Below are 20,296 nucleotides of genomic sequence, written 5' to 3' on the forward strand. Positions count from 1 at the left end.
TTCAAATTTATAAGTAATATATTGTTTTGTTTATAGATTTTGAGAAATTTAAAGTATATAATGAATTTTAAAAATTTTAAAATAATTTAAATGGGTTATCCGAACCCGAACCGAACCCGCAAAGATCCGAACCGAATCCGAACCGAAATTTAGAAATACCCGAATGGAGCTGAAATCTTTGAACCCGAAAACCCGAAACCCGAATAGACCCGAACCGAACCCGAATGGGTACCCGAACGCCCACCCCTAAATTAACGCAAGTCATTCTCAACGAATTACACATTTTAACTTCGGTAATCCTATCTATCGTAGTGATATTCAAAACTTGGAGCATCGTTACAATGATAATTTGGGTCTTATATCAATACTTTAAATAACATATGATTTACAATGCTTCTTAAGGTTACATCTCAGGAAAAATAACTTCAGATGCAAGTTAAGCAACTCTTAACCCGGAAAGCTCAAAAATTTTAGTGAAGTCGCTAAATATTTATTCTACACATAAAATTACAAACCTTTGCCTCTACATTTTAATATTAAGTTAGTCAGTTATATTTATTTCAAAACTTCTAATCAATAATATTGATAACATTAACTTCGTTTTCATATATAATAATGGTTTCATATTATCTAGGGCAATTCTCTGGAATAGATCTTTTTAAGTTTTTTGTCACAAAAATAGATCTCAAAAAACAAAATGAGCAAAATAGATTTTTTTTATTTTAAAAATTTTAATATTTTTTTAGTTTTTAAAATTTGAAATCATACCCCCAAAACCCCACCCCTTAACTCTAAACTCTAACCCTAAATCATAAACCATAAATCCTAAATTATAACTCCTAAACCCAAAAACACACCCCTTAATAAAACATTTTGGTCATTTCGATCTTTAGGGTATATATTTGTGATAAAAACTTTTTAGTACTATCATGGGGAATTTTTCTATTATCTATTTGTCTGTCTTAAAAAATTTTATTTATAATAAAAAAAATATTTCTTTTTCATCACGTAAATCATTAATTTTTCAAAAATGATAAAAATAACAATTAACAAATATATAAATAAGAGAGGATAGTAATTTTACAAAAAAATTATAAAGTTGTAAAAAAATATTAATTTTACAAAAATTATTAATTTTACAAAAAATTGATGTTAGTTGTCAGTATAATTAAACTAAAATTAACACCGAGAGAAAAATCATTACAGTTAAAAAGTATTATAGTTAGACAAAGACAAATATATAATTTTAAAAATGAATAGTAAGATAAATATTTAAAAATAAACTAAACATTTAAAATAATTTTCTATTAATAATTTATTTATTCACCCGCCCGTAAGATGGATTTGCTCTAGTTAAAATATAAAAAAAGTAATTAAAAGTATAAAAGAGAACTAAGTTATGTCTCTTATTTAATTTTACATCTCTAACTTAATTTTGCATCTTTTTTTTAATTTGGCAACTTCCGATTAGTTTAGCTATTTAATTTTTATTAAAATTTAATTATTTATTTATAATATACTATTTGTTAAGAACTCTATTTTAAGAATCCATGCGATGAACATGCTCTTATATGTAAGCAAATAAAGTCACAACTCACAAGGTAATTGAGCAATCATCAATTTAGAGCAGCCATTTACATCAGATCTAATGCAAATTACTAACTAATATTCAAGGTTCTCTGTCTGCATAAACTATAAATCACTAAACGTTTACCATTCCTCCTCCAAAACGACAAAAGCCCTTTAAATCTATAATTTTGATTCGTCTCTTACCAAACTCTTTGTTTGGTTTACCCTCTATGTTTATAAGTTTGATTTACTAACTCTACTTTCTATATCCTTCATCTGCCATCACCATACCTTATCTTTGGTTTCCTAGATTCGATTTTCTCCCACTAAAGAGAACACCAAATCATCATCAGCTAAAGAACATGGACCCAGGAGCCATAGATAAAATAGCATAAAGCTAAGCAAAGCTGATGGAGCCATCTGACAAGTTGATAAAGTAGAGACTCGTCAAATGTGCTACTCAACACACTCAAGACTCGACCAGAATATATGTGCCTTTAAAGGAGCATATCTTCTCAACCAGGAGGAACAAAGATACAAATCGAGTTGTTCCAGACACCTAATCCAGTGAAGCGTAAAGTCCTGTGAAATCATCTCAAACCGATTTTACATGAAGAAGTTTTAAATCGGGTGGTTCTGAACTTTCCTGATTTGGACATGCGGCACGTATTGGAGGCTACAAACCGAATTGGTTTGTAATCTTTACCCATCCGAGGAAACCATGAATTTGGATTCACATCAAGGCTGGTTCATTCATGGCTACGCTCTGCTGTTTTCCTTCTGATTCACACCAAAACAATTTATCACTGATACTTTATGTTGTGATTTCTTCTTCTTTTCTCTTTTTGATGATTTATAAAATCAAACTAGTATTAACCCCGTGCATTCGCACGGTATTATTTTTGTTAAAAATAAAAACTAAGTTCAGTTATACATAGATAACTAAATTACATGTATAAAATAACTAACTTTGGCTTATCAAAAAGAGATGAGTATACATTGTTAACACACTTATAATTGACCAACCACAAACATATAAAATCACTTAAATCTGTTTATAAAATTTCACATTGATTTAAATTTGCTCTTTGAGTACAAATATTAGTTTAAAGTTTCCTGTTTTATTTATTTTTGTCTTGCCTTTCATGTTTAACATGTAGTTTATGGCTTCTTTGGTTTATTATATCCATTAATGTATTAACTATTCCATCTTCAAATGAAAAAAATCTTACAAATCCAACTGAAAATATCAGCATGTAACAGAGAAACATCAATCTATGAAGCAAATCAAGAAGTAAAAGTCAGTAAACAATGGAAAATAATTAAATCTGAATATATAAGATAAAGGGAGAATTGCCAAGTGTGACTCAAAACTTGGAGTCAAACCCAAAACAATACCCCAACTTGGGTCAAATGCAAAAGTAACCTAAAAGGCTATTGAAATTACAACTATCCCCTTGTGACCAAACAAAAAAACGGAATTCTTTTTACGTTTCTACCCCTCGCAAGTCGTCTGTTTAGACGACTTGAAAATAAGTCGTCCAGACGACTTAACTTAAAGTCGTCTGGACAGTTAGTCTTAAACATAATTTAAAAATTTTGTAAAAAATATTTTGATAAGTGAAAAATGGGAATTATGTAATTAACATATGTCTTAGGAGGTATAAATTAAGATATAACAAATTTCAATTGTTTTCAGCATAGATGAGTGAAAGTAGTGAGTCATGATATTCTTAAGTTTATGTTTCATCAACATATGTTGTAGTATTGTATGTGTTCTTAGGGTTAGATTTTGGAAAGCATTAAAACCGTTTTTGAAAATTTTTAAAATAACTTATGCGTGTTCATTTCTGTGTATAGTAAACACTATTTAAGTATAATTAGATTTTATAACGTGGTTAGTTAGTTAATCTAGTCATTTTAGTTTAGGGGTTCATTTTAGGGTCTAGGACGACTTAATATTTTGTCGTCTGAAAACAGACGACTAAATATTAAGTCGTCTGTTGTACATTATCAGCCAGAATAAGTCGTCTAAACCGGACCAAACCTTAAAGTTTACCAATGTAATTTTAAAGCTAACCGGATTATTTACCCAATATATAAGGTGATTTTTATTTTTTTTGTTTCATTTTTCGCGAAATTCAGAAACCCTAACAGTTCTCTCTCAAAGGCGATTTCGAATTCCCACGATTTCCGAACAAACCATCGTTCTCAACATCGGCTATCTATCTCACTTCATTCTCACCGTTGTCGCCGCAGCTTCTTCTAACCCTAGCCGCGCCGATTCCTCTAAACCCTAGCGCCGCCGATTCCACTATTTCCGAACAAACCGTCGCCCTCGCCACCGTGGTCACCAACGTTCTAAACACTAGCGCCGCCGCTTCTTCTAAACCCTAGCGCCGCCGCTTCTTCTCTGTAAACCTTAGCGCCGTTTCTCTGTAAACCCTAACGCCGCTAAGTCATCAATCTCGAGGAAAAGATGAACATAAAACGTTGTCTCTATCAATTTACTCATTCTCACCGTTTCACGTTTATTTTTTCAGATCTATAACCGCAATGACGAGTACTCCAACTCCTTCTGCGACTGGAAGACTTGTAAGTAATTTAAGTCGTCTACTAAGTCGTCTGGACTTATATTGTTGTCTTTGATTATTTTGCAGACAAAAAGGATGGATATTCCAGAACTCCCCCGTAGGTTATACACATCAGGGGAAGAACCAGAAGCCCACAATAGCATTTCGTATCATACGGATAACAGCAAGTTGCATACTGCTCTTAGGAAAGCTCTTACTGATGACGAATTTGAAGAGCTCAAGGAGTCGAGTTTGGGAGTTTTCATCAAGTTCAAGGAGCAGGGATTTGGTTGGGCTTCAAGGCTGGTTCACTACATGCTCAGTTTCAAGCTGGACATTAAGAAGAAGTATGAGATGTGGTCTCTCGTTGGTCCAGAACCTTTGAGGTTTTCACTGTTAGAGTTTGAAAACCTCACTGGTCTAAACTGCGAGTACATCGAGGACCTTGAGACACCAAAATGTGACGTTACCCCAGAGATGGTTTCTTTCTGGGGGATGCTGGGAGTTCATCTGGAAGCTGGGCCAACTACTGATCAGATAATAGCAGCACTGAAGAGATGCGGGGATTGGTCCAGGGAAGATCGCAAGCGGCTCGCGTACCTCTCCATCTTCACTGGATTCATTGAAGGGAGAAAGTTTTCAACCGCTACACGATCTACTCTGGCAAGGCTAGTGATGGATTTAGAACGGTTTGAGAATTATCCATGGGGGAGAGTCGCGTTTAAGGTGCTGATGGACTCTTTGTGGAACAAAGAAATTGCTGGCTGTTACACCGTGGATGGGTTTATACAAGTTCTTCAGGTCTAGACGTACACAGCTATGCCGGAATTGGGTGCTAGTATTGGTGGTCCCAGAGCAGACAGTCCGTCTCCACCGATACTGGCTTACGAGGGCAGCAGAGGCCGCAGATCAATGAAAGCTGCTATCTTGAGTCAGGTATTTACTTCAATCCAAAAGACTGCGCAGACGACTTATTATAAGTCGTCTGGAAAGTCTTCCATCTGGACGACTTATTAGACGACTTATAATAAGGCGTCTGGAAAGTCTTCCCAGCTGGACGACTTATCGGACGACTTAATTAAGTCGTCTGGAAAGTCTTCCATCTGGACGACTTATTAGACGACTTATAATAAGGCGTCTGGAAAGTCTTCCCAGCTGGACGACTTATCGGACGACTTAATTAAGTCGTCTGGAAAGTCTTCCATCTGGACGACTTATTAGACGACTTATAATAAGGCGTCTGGAAAGTCTTCCCAGCTGGACGACTTATCGGACGACTTAATTAAGTCGTCTGGAAAGTCTTCCATCTGGACGACTTATTAGACGACTTATAATAAGGCGTCTGGAAAGTCTTCCCAGCTGGACGACTTATCGGACGACTTAATTAAGTCGTCTGGAAAGTCTTCCATCTGGACGACTTATTAGACGACTTATAATAAGGCGTCTGGAAAGTCTTCCCAGCTGGACGACTTATCGGACGACTTAATTAAGTCGTCTGGAAAGTCTTCCATCTGGACGACTTATTAGACGACTTATAATAAGGCGTCTGGAAAGTCTTCCCAGCTGGACGACTTATCGGACGACTTAATTAAGTCGTCTGGAAAGTCTTCCATCTGGACGACTTATTAGACGACTTATAATAAGGCGTCTGGAAAGTCTTCCCAGCTGGACGACTTATCGGACGACTTAATTAAGTCGTCTGGAAAGTCTTCCATCTGGACGACTTATTAGACGACTTATAATAAGGCGTCTGGAAAGTCTTCCCAGCTGGACGACTTATCGGACGACTTAATTAAGTCGTCTGGAAAGTCTTCCATCTGGACGACTTATTAGACGACTTATAATAAGGCGTCTGGAAAGTCTTCCCAGCTGGACGACTTATCGGACGACTTAATTAAGTCGTCTGGAAAGTCTTCCATCTGGACGACTTATTAGACGACTTATAATAAGGCGTCTGGAAAGTCTTCCCAGCTGGACGACTTATCGGACGACTTAATTAAGTCGTCTGGAAAGTCTTCCATCTGGACGACTTATTAGACGACTTATAATAAGGCGTCTGGAAAGTCTTCCCAGCTGGACGACTTATCGGACGACTTAATTAAGTCGTCTGGAAAGTCTTCCATCTGGACGACTTATTAGACGACTTATAATAAGGCGTCTGGAAAGTCTTCCCAGCTGGACGACTTATCGGACGACTTAATTAAGTCGTCTGGAAAGTCTTCCATCTGGACGACTTATTAGACGACTTATAATAAGGCGTCTGGAAAGTCTTCCCAGCTGGACGACTTATCGGACGACTTAATTAAGTCGTCTGGAAAGTCTTCCATCTGGACGACTTATTAGACGACTTATAATAAGGCGTCTGGAAAGTCTTCCCAGCTGGACGACTTATCGGACGACTTAATTAAGTCGTCTGGAAAGTCTTCCATCTGGACGACTTATTAGACGACTTATAATAAGGCGTCTGGAAAGTCTTCCCAGCTGGACGACTTATCGGACGACTTAATTAAGTCGTCTGGAAAGTCTTCCATCTGGACGACTTATTAGACGACTTATAATAAGGCGTCTGGAAAGTCTTCCCAGCTGGACGACTTATCGGACGACTTAATTAAGTCGTCTGGAAAGTCTTCCATCTGGACGACTTATTAGACGACTTATAATAAGGCGTCTGGAAAGTCTTCCCAGCTGGACGACTTATCGGACGACTTAATTAAGTCGTCTGGAAAGTCTTCCATCTGGACGACTTATTAGACGACTTATAATAAGGCGTCTGGAAAGTCTTCCCAGCTGGACGACTTATCGGACGACTTAATTAAGTCGTCTGGAAAGTCTTCCATCTGGACGACTTATTAGACGACTTATAATAAGGCGTCTGGAAAGTCTTCCCAGCTGGACGACTTATCGGACGACTTAATTAAGTCGTCTGGAAAGTCTTCCATCTGGACGACTTATTAGACGACTTATAATAAGGCGTCTGGAAAGTCTTCCCAGCTGGACGACTTATCGGACGACTTAATTAAGTCGTCTGGAAAGTCTTCCATCTGGACGACTTATTAGACGACTTATAATAAGGCGTCTGGAAAGTCTTCCCAGCTGGACGACTTATCGGACGACTTAATTAAGTCGTCTGGAAAGTCTTCCATCTGGACGACTTATTAGACGACTTATAATAAGGCGTCTGGAAAGTCTTCCCAGCTGGACGACTTATCGGACGACTTAATTAAGTCGTCTGGAAAGTCTTCCATCTGGACGACTTATTAGACGACTTATAATAAGGCGTCTGGAAAGTCTTCCCAGCTGGACGACTTATCGGACGACTTAATTAAGTCGTCTGGAAAGTCTAAGCAATACATTACACTTGACTAAACCATGCAGACTCTAGTAAATACTCTAAATATAAATGGTATGTTGATGTGAAAGCAAAGTTGAGAAATTATATACATAGAGAACCGTCAAAATACCTTTGAGATTAAGAACATTTATGAATTTGATTGTTTGAACGCCTATTTTCTGGGATTTAAGAGGATGCACTAAATCTGAAGAATAATTTGAGATATCAAACACCCGAAACAAACAACCAAAAAAATTGAATGCAGCGAGATGGACAAATTTACCAAGAAACTGAAACAATTAACACATACATGTAGCTAACATATACAGATATCTGTTAATTTTGTTTTAGAATTTAATCATTGTTCCTATAGCAGCACCATTGTCATCTTCAACACTTCACGTTTCTCTTGTCCCTGCAACCATAAACCTGTTTATTTACAGGAAATCTGAAACATTGAATTTACAGGGGAATAATGTTATTCCAAAAGTGTTTTCAATATATATCTTTGTAGTAAAAATATCCTTTAACAGTCTGATCCTTTAGGTGGTGAATTAATAGAACCTCTTTATTTTTATAAAAAAGCCTTCCTGTGATTTTACCACGTCGTCTGCTTTTTATCTTCTTCCTCCTCGCTTTCTGGCGGGTCTTACCATGAATCTCCGGCCTGTTCTGATGGAGCAATAAGATAGCGTCACTGCTATATATGAGTTGTTGAGATCCCTTTACTCCGAAATTGAACCGTGCTCTAGTTCAAAACATTCATTAGGTTTTGAAATAGAAGAATGAGCAAATCTCTATTATGACTGATTTGGAGTTTTTTTTCTGTTTACGTATTGAATCTGGAAGATATAGGAGCAATTAAAATTGAAAAGAATAAGATCGTGAATCATGACTGTTTCAAGAAACGTTGATAGATACGGTTAATTTTTTTCTTAAGCGTTTTTTCTCCTAGTTTGATTATTTTTTTTAAATTATAAACATATCTTATGTGGCACAATTCGATTGGTTAGGTAACTTATGCTTTAATACATAAGCGATAAGAGAATAGTTGCATACTTCAGTACCGCACAAAGGTGTATCTCCTTCACATCAAATACTAACTCTTAGTAAACATTGTAATAATTCGGGGAGGGGAAATAAAAAAAATCGTAGTAAAAAAATATTTTGGAGAAGCTATCAAAAATAAATTCACTTGAGTAACGTATGAGTACAAATAAGCTATCAAAGTGATTGTGGACTTGACCACAATCTTCCGTATGATAAGTTTCTCAGGCAATGACCCCAAAACTTTTCCCCAATGAGCTATATTTAAACCAAATGGAAGTATGAACTTGTGAAGGAAAACCTAATGAGCTTCTCAACATCTGAAAAAGGATGTTGAGTCATAATAGTGTTCAAGCCGTTGGGATTGTGCAAAACAGCACGAATAGATTATATAATCAAACATAACATACACCGAGCATGGTTCCAACGACTGAACCGACCCCATGTAGAATGTCATGTTCACATGGTTAGGCATCATCAAAGTGCCAAAGGTCCTTAGAAAGAGAACAAGATGAAGCAGTTTTAATAATCATTACCTCTCATGAATGGTTTCTCTCTTACGAGTGTCTTCTGTGCTCTCTGTCACCATGATGACTACTACTACTTCCTCTGCTCGTCTTGTGGCCTTGTTCACCGTTCTCGCTACTGAGGCGTCTCTTTCCTTCAGACTGATTTTCAGGAGGGCTCCCCATTTTTCTCTTTCTGCTATGCATCATCTGAGACACATCGTTTACCATTTCACCTTCTTCTGCATTTTTTACTGCCCCATGTTCTGTGCCCATGAGATCAGAGTTCTCGGCCTTTGGTACATTCTTTTGCTTGGCGTTTTCATCCTCAACAGCTAGTTCCACATCTTCCAGCTCTCTTTCAATGAAATCATCCTCATCTATCAAATCCTTTTTCATTGTTCTTTCACCTAGCAACTTCTTAGCCTTCTCTCGCTTAGCCTTCACCTTATCCCGGAGCATTTTCAAGTCTTTTGGCGATTGGCCGATTGGGGCAACAACAACTGTTTCAACATTTCTAGATTTATGAACAGCGCCATAATCTGGAAGTTCTCCACTCTCTCTTTCTGAATTGTCCTTCCCAGCTCCCTCAACTAAAGGTCTAAAGTTATGGGGGACTTCTCTCACATTGTCCTTATTAACTTGCTGATTTTCATGATGTGGGCTCTCCTCTTTGTGATCGACACTGACAGTAGCTGCCTCAACATCCCCATTGCCATTGTTCTGATCCAAACCGCCTTTTGATGAACCCCCATGATTATCAGAGTTTGAAGGTTCATGGCTTGAACGTGCTGATGCTTGCCTAGAACCAACATGATGCTCATCTGTTGACGTTGCATTTCTGGAGCCTGGACGATGAGCTGACCCTCCACCCACACTACTTTCTACTTCGCTTCCTTGAGATGCAGGTACACGGTTTTGCTCATAAAGCTCAAGCATTTGGTTGCTAACATCTGAAACACACAAAAGGCGATCACTCTTAAAATCATATGCAAACAGGGAAAGAACGCGAGTCAAAGAAAAGGAAACAAGAGTCGTCAAATGATGTACAGACCCTCCAATTGTCGGGGTGTAACATCAAACTCTTGCCACCAAACCTTCTCTCCATCCGATGGTAACTTCACTTTAAGGAACTTGGCCGCAAGAAAAATAGCACCAGCCGCGATGTGATGAGGCTGGAATTGCAGGCAGAGTGATGTCCGCAGACTGCAAGCCACTTTCCATTGTATGAAGACGAAAATACAATAATGCACATAGATTTATTGGTAGCTTTAGAAGGAAACAGGACTTCAAACGTACCCATCGTTAACAAAATTCCAGGCAACTTGGGCAAGAGCATTCTGGGCAACCTTAAACTTCTTTATTGCTTCTACGAGGGGTTTATAAGGATGGAGAACATTGAGGTCAAAGCCTAGTGTAGAAAGTACTATCTTTTCTCCGTTTAGTATAAGCTCTTTTTGTTGCTCATATACTTCCTGCAAAAGTGATATACATCAATATATGTGCTTATAGTACAACCTCAACGGCAAATAAAACATAATTTATTGGCAAAAGTACCAGATACTTTCAGCTTGATTCGTAAGCAAGATGAATACCTTTTGCTTGATTTTCTGGGCAGCACCAGGATCCTTCTTGTTGATTATCTCATAGGATACAGAAATAACGTTATTCAAGGGCCGTGGAGTTTCCTCAACTTTTCCAGCAAGGAACATACATACAGTTGCAATCGTCTGTGGAAACAACATGAAGAAAGGGCCGCTCAGTAAGGATCTAGGTATAAGGATAGACCATAACACTACAATATCTCAAATTCTACACTAGCCAGACTACAACATGGTGATTCCAACAAGAACACAGAGTAAAGTCTATGATTTTTAAGCATTCAACTTGTTAAGGTGGAAAACAATAAACTTACCCTTCTGTCATTCTTTGCATGTGATTGGCGAAAGAAGAAGCGATGACAGAAGATAATCGCGGTAGCTATTGTAACCTGGGGACTGATTTGGAAAACTATATCAGCCACTTTCAGTGAGAACAAAAAAAAAAAAAAAATGAAAGCTGTGCACATAGCAGAAACCATGACTAGAAGAAGTAAAATTCAGACAGTACGGCAACAATCTCTTCGGTCTTCACCAATAATAACTACGTGTTCCTTGTATTCATGGTAATAAAAGAAACAGTGACATTAAGTAAAACACTACTTTTACAAACGTATGCCTAAGACCATCAGCAGCACATCAGACTTCAATTATACTAAACCATTATGAATACAATCCGGATACTATGTTGAAGTAAAGATATAAGAGGCAAGCTTGAAGCAACTGAAAAGAGAAGGGAATCTAAGTATGAGGAGGAACTTACACTTTCAATCTCATGCCCAAGTCCTGGAGAAATGTACAGTAGGATTTGCGGAGGTAAGTTTCCTTCTTCAAGTCAATACCATCCAGCCTCGAGGGTGAATTTTCTTCAATTTCCTTTCTTCCAAAGTACCAGCGGGAAAGCTCGTCTTGCTTTTCATGAGAATTCCTCGAGTGAGATGAAACTCCACTCTCACCGTACGAACATTCCCCAGCTAGTACTCCAGCCATTACTGTATCTTCTAAAAAAATAATCAAAAATATCCCAACCTAGCAACACAGAATGACCTAGCTATTAACAACTTCAGATTTGACTAACACACGTGTCAACCACAAATCGGACAACTTGATTTCGCAAATCTTATAGCCAATTAGATACATTCGAGTACAAGTCGGAAACTTTTTCTCAAACATGCAACTGGGGCAGGAAAAAACTTTATCTATGAATCATCTTAGAAACATGAACTATGCAGAACAACAAAACATTTGCGCATTGCAAATAAACGGAAACGAACTTATCGAACTGAGCCACCACGAATCGGATACCCTTAGATTTCGGGCAAATTTCATCGCCAAATTAGATATATTCTGAGTACAAAGTTCGAAACTTTTTTCCTCAAAACACGAAGCCATGCCGAGAGAATTAGCTACCGAAAGATCAGATCCAAAGTGTTTGTAGAGAAATCAATTGAAAAGTTCAAAATTTCGTTGAAAATTCAGTAGACGGTGGGAAGAAGAAATACAGATCGATTGAAGAAGCAAAATCAGAAGATAATTCAATACCAGAGTAATCGAACGAAGGAAGGAATGAAGGAAAGAGATGATACCTTACCTGCGATGATATCACTTCGGAGAAGAAGAATACGGCGTGACTCGGACAAACCCTAACTTTTAGAACTCGCGAGAAGCGAAACAAGATGGAGAGGTGATTTAAAGACCAAACAGCTGCAACAACAGACTCTTGCCTTTTTTCCGTTTAAGCAAAATAAATAATAATCGTTTTTGTCGCAGTTACTTAGCTAATCGTATTTTGTAGGACTCCAGAGAACAACGAGTCCAAATTCCAAACCCTAAACGATCCCAAAAAAAATACTTAAACCGGGCTGAATCCAATATAAACACTTAAATAGGTTCTGTTTTGTGTTATTTTCGACTTCTGAATTTTATTTGAACCAAATCTGAAATCGAACGAGAATATAAAAAAAAAATACTTAAAATTTTTGAAAATCCAAAAATATTAATGTCAATACAAACTCAAACTCAATCCCGACTAGTTAACTAAAATATTTTAAAAATCTCAATAACTATTTATATAGAAATTTGAAGTTTGATTATGAACAAAGTGTTCTTATGAAATCTTTACCATACTAATTTATTTTATAAACACTATTTCCTACATGTTTTTTTTTTGGTCATCGAACATACTCATAATGACTCTGTGAACCAAACTGGTAACTCTGCATCCATGTGAACGACGAAAGACGATTGTTTTCTGGCACTCCGTGCTAGACTATCCGCCTTTTGATTCTCCGTTTGGGGTACATGAATGATCTCTGAGCTGAGGAAACATGTCTTCAACATCTTTATATCTTCTAGATAACTTTCAAACGCCGGTCATTCTTCTGGTTCCGAAATCATCTTCACCAATTGAGAACAATCCGTAGCAAACGTGACCTGATATTGATGTAAATTCCTCATACACTCCATCGCCCATATTAACGCTTCCATCTCCGAATAGAGGGGTAAAAGACTTGCCTGAATATTCCTTGCACCCAACAAACCATCGAATCCCTCAAGAATACTATACCAACCCTACCCTGAATAATGCTCTTTATCTTTCCACGAACCATCTATAAAGCACCAGCGACCTGCCCTCCTCGGACAGTGCCTAACCTCAACTTGTTGTGATGCCTGCTGAATATTCTTCACCTGAGTCTCAACCCAAAGTTTTGATTCTGTCTCCGCAAGATTAAGTGTATCTCGTGGATCCATATCCAAATTACTAAAAACTTTGTTATTCCTACCTTTCCAAATGTACCATAATATCCACGAAAAATGATGATCTTCCATCTCCGGGATAACCCTCCAGAAAAGATGATCCAAATTTTTTTTGTGAAGAGAGAACTAGTAAGGAAAAGATCTGGGTTTGGCGTATCTTTGACAACGCTCAAACTTGACGCGCAGGAGGACATTCAAAAAATACATGATTTATTGATTCCTCATCAGCTCCACATCGAGCACAACATATATCTCCTTGTATTCCTCTCGCTTGCAAATTCTTTTTCACAGCCATACACCCCCTGATACCATTTGCCATAGAAAATGCTTTATTTTCGGAGGGCATCTCACCTTCCAACAAAACACTTTTAAAATATCCACCGTAGGACCATAGACCTCTGGTGGTTTTCCCTTATCTAGATAGACCCGTTCTAGTTGGTATCTTGATTTAACCGAGTATTTTCCATTAGTTGTGAAATGTCATTCATCCCTATCCACCATCTGGTTTCTACTCAGGGGTATACTTTCAATAATTTTAGCATCCTGGGGGTCCACCAGAGCCCGAATTGTTTGCGTATTCCAACTTCGTGAAACTGGATCAATGAAAAAATCCACTGTGAGGTCCGGAAAAGTGTTATGATGATTTTTGTTTGCTGGTCTCGGACGAGTGGTTGGGAGCCATGAGTCATTCCATACATAAATAGATGACCCTGTTCCCACCCTTTTGATTAGTCTTTTGCTAACCAGAAATCTAGCTGATACAATACTCCTCCAACCATAGGATGGAGAATATGAATATATCGGTTCCAGGGTTGAGGCATTCCTATAGTACCGTCCTTTAAAAACTCGAGCAAATAAAGTATTTGGCTTTTCTAACAGCCGCCATAGTTATTTTCCGAGCATAGTTGTGTTAAAATCAGTTATGTCCTTAAAACCCAAGCCTCCTGCGTCTTTCGTTGTGCATACTTTGTCCCATGACTTCCAGTGCATACCCCTCGTATTCTCTCCTGGACTCCACCAAAATTGTGCTACCGCACTCGTCAACTTCTTCACTGTTGTCTTTCGTAACCGATAAACAGACATCACATATGATTAGGTAAAGCCGTAACTGCAGATTTAATAATCACTTCATTTCCTCCTTTAGAGAAAAATCTAAAAGTCCAGCCATTAACTCTATTATTCAAACGATCATGTACAAACCCAAAACCTGTGTTTTGGAACCTCCAAGGCTCTCAGGCAACCCCAGCTAAGATCTCATTCCTCCTAAATTTTGTATCCCCAAGATATCCCTCAACTCTTGTCTACTTGACTCCTCAATCTTATGTCCAAACTGGATAGAAGATTTCTGAAAATTAATTAGTTGACCTGAAACCTCCCTATATTCCTTTAAAATCCTGAGAATGGTTTGACATTCTTCCTTTTGTGCCTTACAAAAAAATAGAATATCATCTGCAAACAACAGATGCGAAATTGACGGGCGAGCTCTGGCCACCTTCATTCCTGTTAAATGTTTTCTTCTTTCAGCCTTCTTAATATTTGCAATCAAAGCCTCGGTACACATGATGAACAAATAAGGGGATAAAAGATCCCCCTGACGTAACCCTCGATGTGGGAATATATGACCTCGTGGCTGCCCATTTAACAATACAAGATATTGAACTGAGGATATATACTCCATAATTAATTTAGCCCAGTGAGGATCAGAGCCCATTTTGAGCAGTAGGGACTGAATGAAGTTCCACTCCACCCTATCACACACTTTGCTCATATCCGTCTTTATTGCTATATATTTACCTTGGCAAACCTTATTAGTTCTCAATCCACGAAACATTTCATGCGCAATAAGAATATTATTTGATATCAACCTTCCTGGCACAAATGTCGATTGTGTCTCCGAAATCAGACGTAGGAGACAAGATTTCAGACGCTGACATAAGACTTTTGAAATGATCTTGTACCCTATATTACACAGGCTAATTGGTCTCAACTCTGTCATCCTTGTAGGCCTCTCCATCTTCGGAATCATGCAAATATTAGTGATATTTAACCTTGAATCCAAATCTCCTGTTATCAAAAAATTATTCACCATGTCAACCAAATCGCCTTTAATTATATGCCATGAATGTTGGGAAAAAAGAAATATCATCCCATCCGGTCCCTGAGCTTTTTCCGGATGCGTCATAAACAAAGTCTGACGAACCTCCTCCTTTGTTGTTGCCCTCAATAGCCTTTGATTCATCTCGGGAGTAATAGACGAAGCTACCTCCGACAGAAAACTATCAAACCCTGATGGAAAAATGGTACTAAATAACTCCTCGAAATAGTCCACAGCCACCTTTTCCACACCTTCTTCTTCTGTTATCCAATTACCATTTTCATCATGAAGACCCACAATCCTATTCTGAGCCCGTCTTTGCTTTGTCAAGGCATGATAAAATTTTGTGTTTAGCTCCCCAGATGAATACCACATGTTTCGACTCTTCTGATGCTAGTACTCCTCCTCATCCTTATATGCCTCCTGCAATTTTCTAGAAACCTCAAGGATCTCCTCTTCCGACCTATCGTTATCATATTGGACCTCTTCTAATGCTCTCTGAAGATCTTGAATTTTGTCCTTTCCATATAGAGGGCTATTTTTCCGCCAGACTGCAATTTCATGACGGCAATTGCTAATTTTTGAAACCAAATCCTCCGACTGTCCCTCATTATGATCCCGCCATCCCGTAGCTATCGATTCCATAAGGCAATCCTGTCTGATCCAACGTTTATCAAATCTAAAAAGCCCTCTCCTGCGAGTAACCTTATCCTCTAAAAACGCTACCACAGGACAATGATCCGATGCGAGCATCCCTAAATACTCTGTATAAGAACAAGGGAAAAGAATATGCCAGTCTTCGTTTGCCAAAGCACGATCTAGACGACATCGGATCGTCACTGCCCTTTTTCCTTTTCCCCTTCTCCCTCGCCATGACATTTTGTTTCACCTAGCCGGAAACTCTAATAAACCGGTATTCCTAATCATATTGTTGAAAGGGATAAAAGAGCTTGCGCTTCTTAAAGAGCCACCTTCCTTTTCATGATTTCCAGTAATTTCATTCAGGTCTCCGATAATGAACCAAGATTCTGTTCGCGATAACCCATAACGATTCAACCGCTCCCATACCTGTTCCCTTAACTTTTGGACCGGTTCTCCATACACAAAAATGAGATAGACCGTTTTCCCAAGTGCCACTGCCTCTACATCTATCATTTTATTACTTGAGTAGTTGATCTTGACTTGATAGTCATTGTTGTAAAAAAGCGCTAAACCCCACTCCTTCCATTTGGGTCCACAGTAACCAAGCGATCATAACCAAAATGTGCTTGAAATCCATGTACTAATACGGACTCTTGCTTTGTCTCCGAAAGAAATAAAAAATCAGGTTTATGCTTATGTCATATTTCCGTAAGATAACTTATGGTCCATTTTCTCCACATTCCAACTTATGGTCCATTTACTCCACATTCCTCTACAATTCCAACTTAGGATTATCATATAAAAAACATTTGTTTATGCTCCCAAGAACTAGGAGATTTAAGTTTAAAGATACCCAAAGAGACTGCAATGACCAAGAGTTCAACACAACACCTATAAACCACATCAAACCCCCATAATGATACACTCAAATATCGTATTACAACACCAAAAAGTAAAACACCAAGACCCAAAAACTTCACGCACCACCAATCAACCCAGAAGAAAATGTTTACAAATACTATTATGCCTCTAATATATATTCCAATTGCCTGCCTTGTCGAACGAAGTACACACAAGTATATAGGTACTAGATAAATCTTAGTACCTGCCACTTGATTGTATCCGTAACCCCCGAAGTAGTATAAAATACAACTTGATTAATGTGGCCTCTGCTTCCCCAATAAAGTAACACTTCGCAATAAGTAAGGACATGATAAATCCAATTTACTCCCTGGAAAATATTGAGAAGAAATCTAGTATGACCTGAGGAAGCCAAAATAGATTTCTTCCCAAGCTCTATATTGTACTCCTTACCCTGAAGTATTAGCCTCAAAGCCTGAACAACTAAAGCAACTCCTGAAATTCTCCATACCCAAATATCGTATCTCAAAGGCCTTGTTTTCCAATCCGTGATCCCTGCGTCTTCCATCTGCTACTGCTTCAGAATAAGCTGCAACATGTACATAATATACCTATAAGACTTGGTTTGTGATTGGTTTAAAGAGACCCACCACAACCATTGTCCACAATCTGAAATCAATATTCCTTGGTTTGTGTCTTTAAGGACAATACAAAAGACACTTGTGTTCCTAAACAGATTTCCACTGTTCCCATACTTTATAATAGAGCACGACCCAAAGATGGAGACAAGTATAACTAGAAGCTCTGAATAAACTCCGTACCAATAAACCAGAAAACCATTATTATTCCATTGCATAACTTTAACATAAAACTTTCTTGCCAACCCAATGAACATTAAGGAAACAAAATCCATAAAACCTTTAAACCCAAATAAACTGAAACTGCTCATAAAGCTTATTGAAAAATATAAAAGCTCCAAACCAGAATCTAACCCTTGCTTGCTTACTCGCACAACTAAGAAAACCCTTGATGTATTCAAATACCTTGTTTTAAAATAATCTGAGTTAATACCTTGATAGAACTGCGATTCCATCTTGAGGTTGATTGAAATCGAGATCCGATCCGCTATATTCCTGGGTTTCCTTAATCTCCCAGATATCACCTTTTCCATTACCAACTCAACCCACCGTTGTTTTGAGAAAAAATTCTAATCCGTATCTCCATGATACTTATCTTGATAAGTGTTTGCTCCAATCGAATCCTCCTCTCCAATTCCGGGATCCCAGCGTCGAGAAACCATTGAAAACCCTAGATCGCCTTCTGCATCGCCTTTGTCATCAGAGAGTTTTTTTTTTCACTTAACTCCCACTATTTCCTACCTTTATAAAGTTGTTACTTGTTATTTTTAACTTATTTATGCTTTTTTATTTCTCCACTTCCTATTTGAATGACTGTAAAAATCAGAATTACTGCATTAATCTAGTTCTAATCCCTGTATATTAAAAGAGAAATAACTTTAATGAGATCTAGTGACGTGCCGCTCATAGGTGAAGTTTCAAAAAAATTGTTATAATTTGATTGGTCGATTGTTTTTATTTTTTATTTATTTAAATTAGATCTAAAAATTTAAGGTAAGTCTAAAAATATTTAACATCACTTGCCATATAATCTAAATGCTATTACAAATAACAATTTATGGCAACTAATTCTCGAAATTATAGAAAGATTAATAATGTTTTATTTATTACTTTTAATATTTATAAACTATAAAATATAATGAACGAATTTTTATATAAGATAATTACAATATTTTTATACTCTACTTGATGAATTGTATTCGAATATAATTATATAATAACTATTTTAAATATTACAAAATCCAAACTTGTTTATTAATATAATTTTTAAATTATTTATCGTTGTTTACAGAATTAATTTATCAGAATTTTAAAATTATTTATATAATGTTATAAATTATTTATAAAAATATAAATCCTACTATATGTTGATTGAGAAGTCACATAAGTGATTTTTTATTACGTGTTGATCATAAATTAACTCTTCAAATTGTTATAATTTGATTGACCGATAATTTTTAATTTTATTTATTATAATTATATCTAAAAGGAAAGAATAATTCAATTGCCACTTTCCAAATAATCTACATAATATAAGAAATAATTATTTATGGTAACTAGTTGTTGAAACTATGAAAAAGTAATAATGCGATCATTTTTTTATATATTTATAAATTACATAAAATAATAAACAAAAATGTTTATTTGAATTGATATAATGATTTTATATTCTTATAGAAAGAATTATACTTGTATATAAAGTATCATAATAACTATTAATGTCTAATAATTTAATGCATGCTTTATAAATCATTTATAAAATTATAAATAAATTTATAAAATTATTTATATTGGCTTATCAGATGTTTTAAATTATTATAAGAGGTTCTAAGTCATTTATAGAAGCTTATACATTAATTTATAAAATGTATTTTGAAAATTTATCCTCCTATTGCAATATTTTTTATTTTTTCATTTTTAATGGTCCTCAACTATGTTTACTTCGTGTAGAAACCACTAAACTAAAGATTTACTGGTAGTAATGATAATTATGACCTGTTAGAGTTTTATTCATTAAATAAAGTTAGTTTATGGGGTTTTTCGTTAAATACTTAGCTTGGGAAAATTAAACAAAACAAACTTAGTTGAGAGATTTTAACGTTAAAATTCATTATTCTCTCCTTATTATCTATTATTTAAATCCTTATAGTGGGATTTGTTTTATCAAAAATTAGTTGCAATCAACTGACGAGATATCTTCTTTCCTAATATCAAGCATTTAATATTTAAATATATATATAGCAAGATTTGAGTTACCAAAATTATGTATATATTATAACCAGAATATCTTAAAAATTTTATTAGAAAATATTCTATCTCATAGCTGAATTAAAATTTATTAGAGGATATTCTATCTCATTGCTTCTCTTGAAAACTAGATCATTTAGAAACTTAAACTAAATTGCTATATAAATATCACGCCACCCCCATTAGTTTCACGCATCTATCTTTTAAGTTTTCATATGTTTTCGATCGTTCTAATTTAAATTCTACTTTTGTGATCTTGCGCAGGTGTATGATAATCAATAAGTAACTCATAGACGGGAACATTTAGTTCTCTTCCTCTCCATGTTTTATCTCTATCTATATTTTTGCATCAGTAGTGATTCAACTAACAAAAAGAGACGGCTCTGTTTATCCAGGAACTGATCATCCCTTTCGAAAAAGGTAATTCTTTTT

At 36.5% G+C, this 20,296-nt stretch overlaps 1 protein-coding gene across 7 annotated transcripts; it reads right to left on the reverse strand.

Moving 5' to 3' along the window:
- Positions 1 to 8,646: 8,646 nt before the first annotated feature.
- Positions 8,647 to 12,470, reverse strand: LOC106327547 (cyclin-T1-5-like). Of its 7 annotated transcripts, none has more exons than XM_013765711.1 (7): positions 12,216 to 12,470; positions 11,388 to 11,616; positions 10,942 to 11,023; positions 10,622 to 10,756; positions 10,326 to 10,501; positions 10,081 to 10,232; positions 8,647 to 9,979 (listed from the first exon to the last, which is right to left on the reverse strand). In XM_013765711.1, the coding sequence occupies exons 2-7, from the start codon at positions 11,612 to 11,614 to the stop codon at positions 9,078 to 9,080; spliced, it is 1,674 nt and encodes a 557-aa protein (XP_013621165.1). In that variant the 5' UTR covers positions 11,615 to 11,616; positions 12,216 to 12,470; the 3' UTR covers positions 8,647 to 9,077. The 7 variants fall into 7 exon arrangements, with proteins under 7 accessions (XP_013621165.1, XP_013621170.1, XP_013621166.1 ...); XM_013765716.1 differs by having other exon boundaries at positions 11,388 to 11,622; XM_013765712.1 differs by having other exon boundaries at positions 11,388 to 11,625.
- Between the last annotated feature and the right edge of the window lie 7,826 nt (positions 12,471 to 20,296).

This window comes from Brassica oleracea, chromosome C2 (assembly GCF_000695525.1).
Source record: "Brassica oleracea var. oleracea cultivar TO1000 chromosome C2, BOL, whole genome shotgun sequence".
NCBI lineage: Eukaryota > Viridiplantae > Streptophyta > Magnoliopsida > Brassicales > Brassicaceae > Brassica > Brassica oleracea.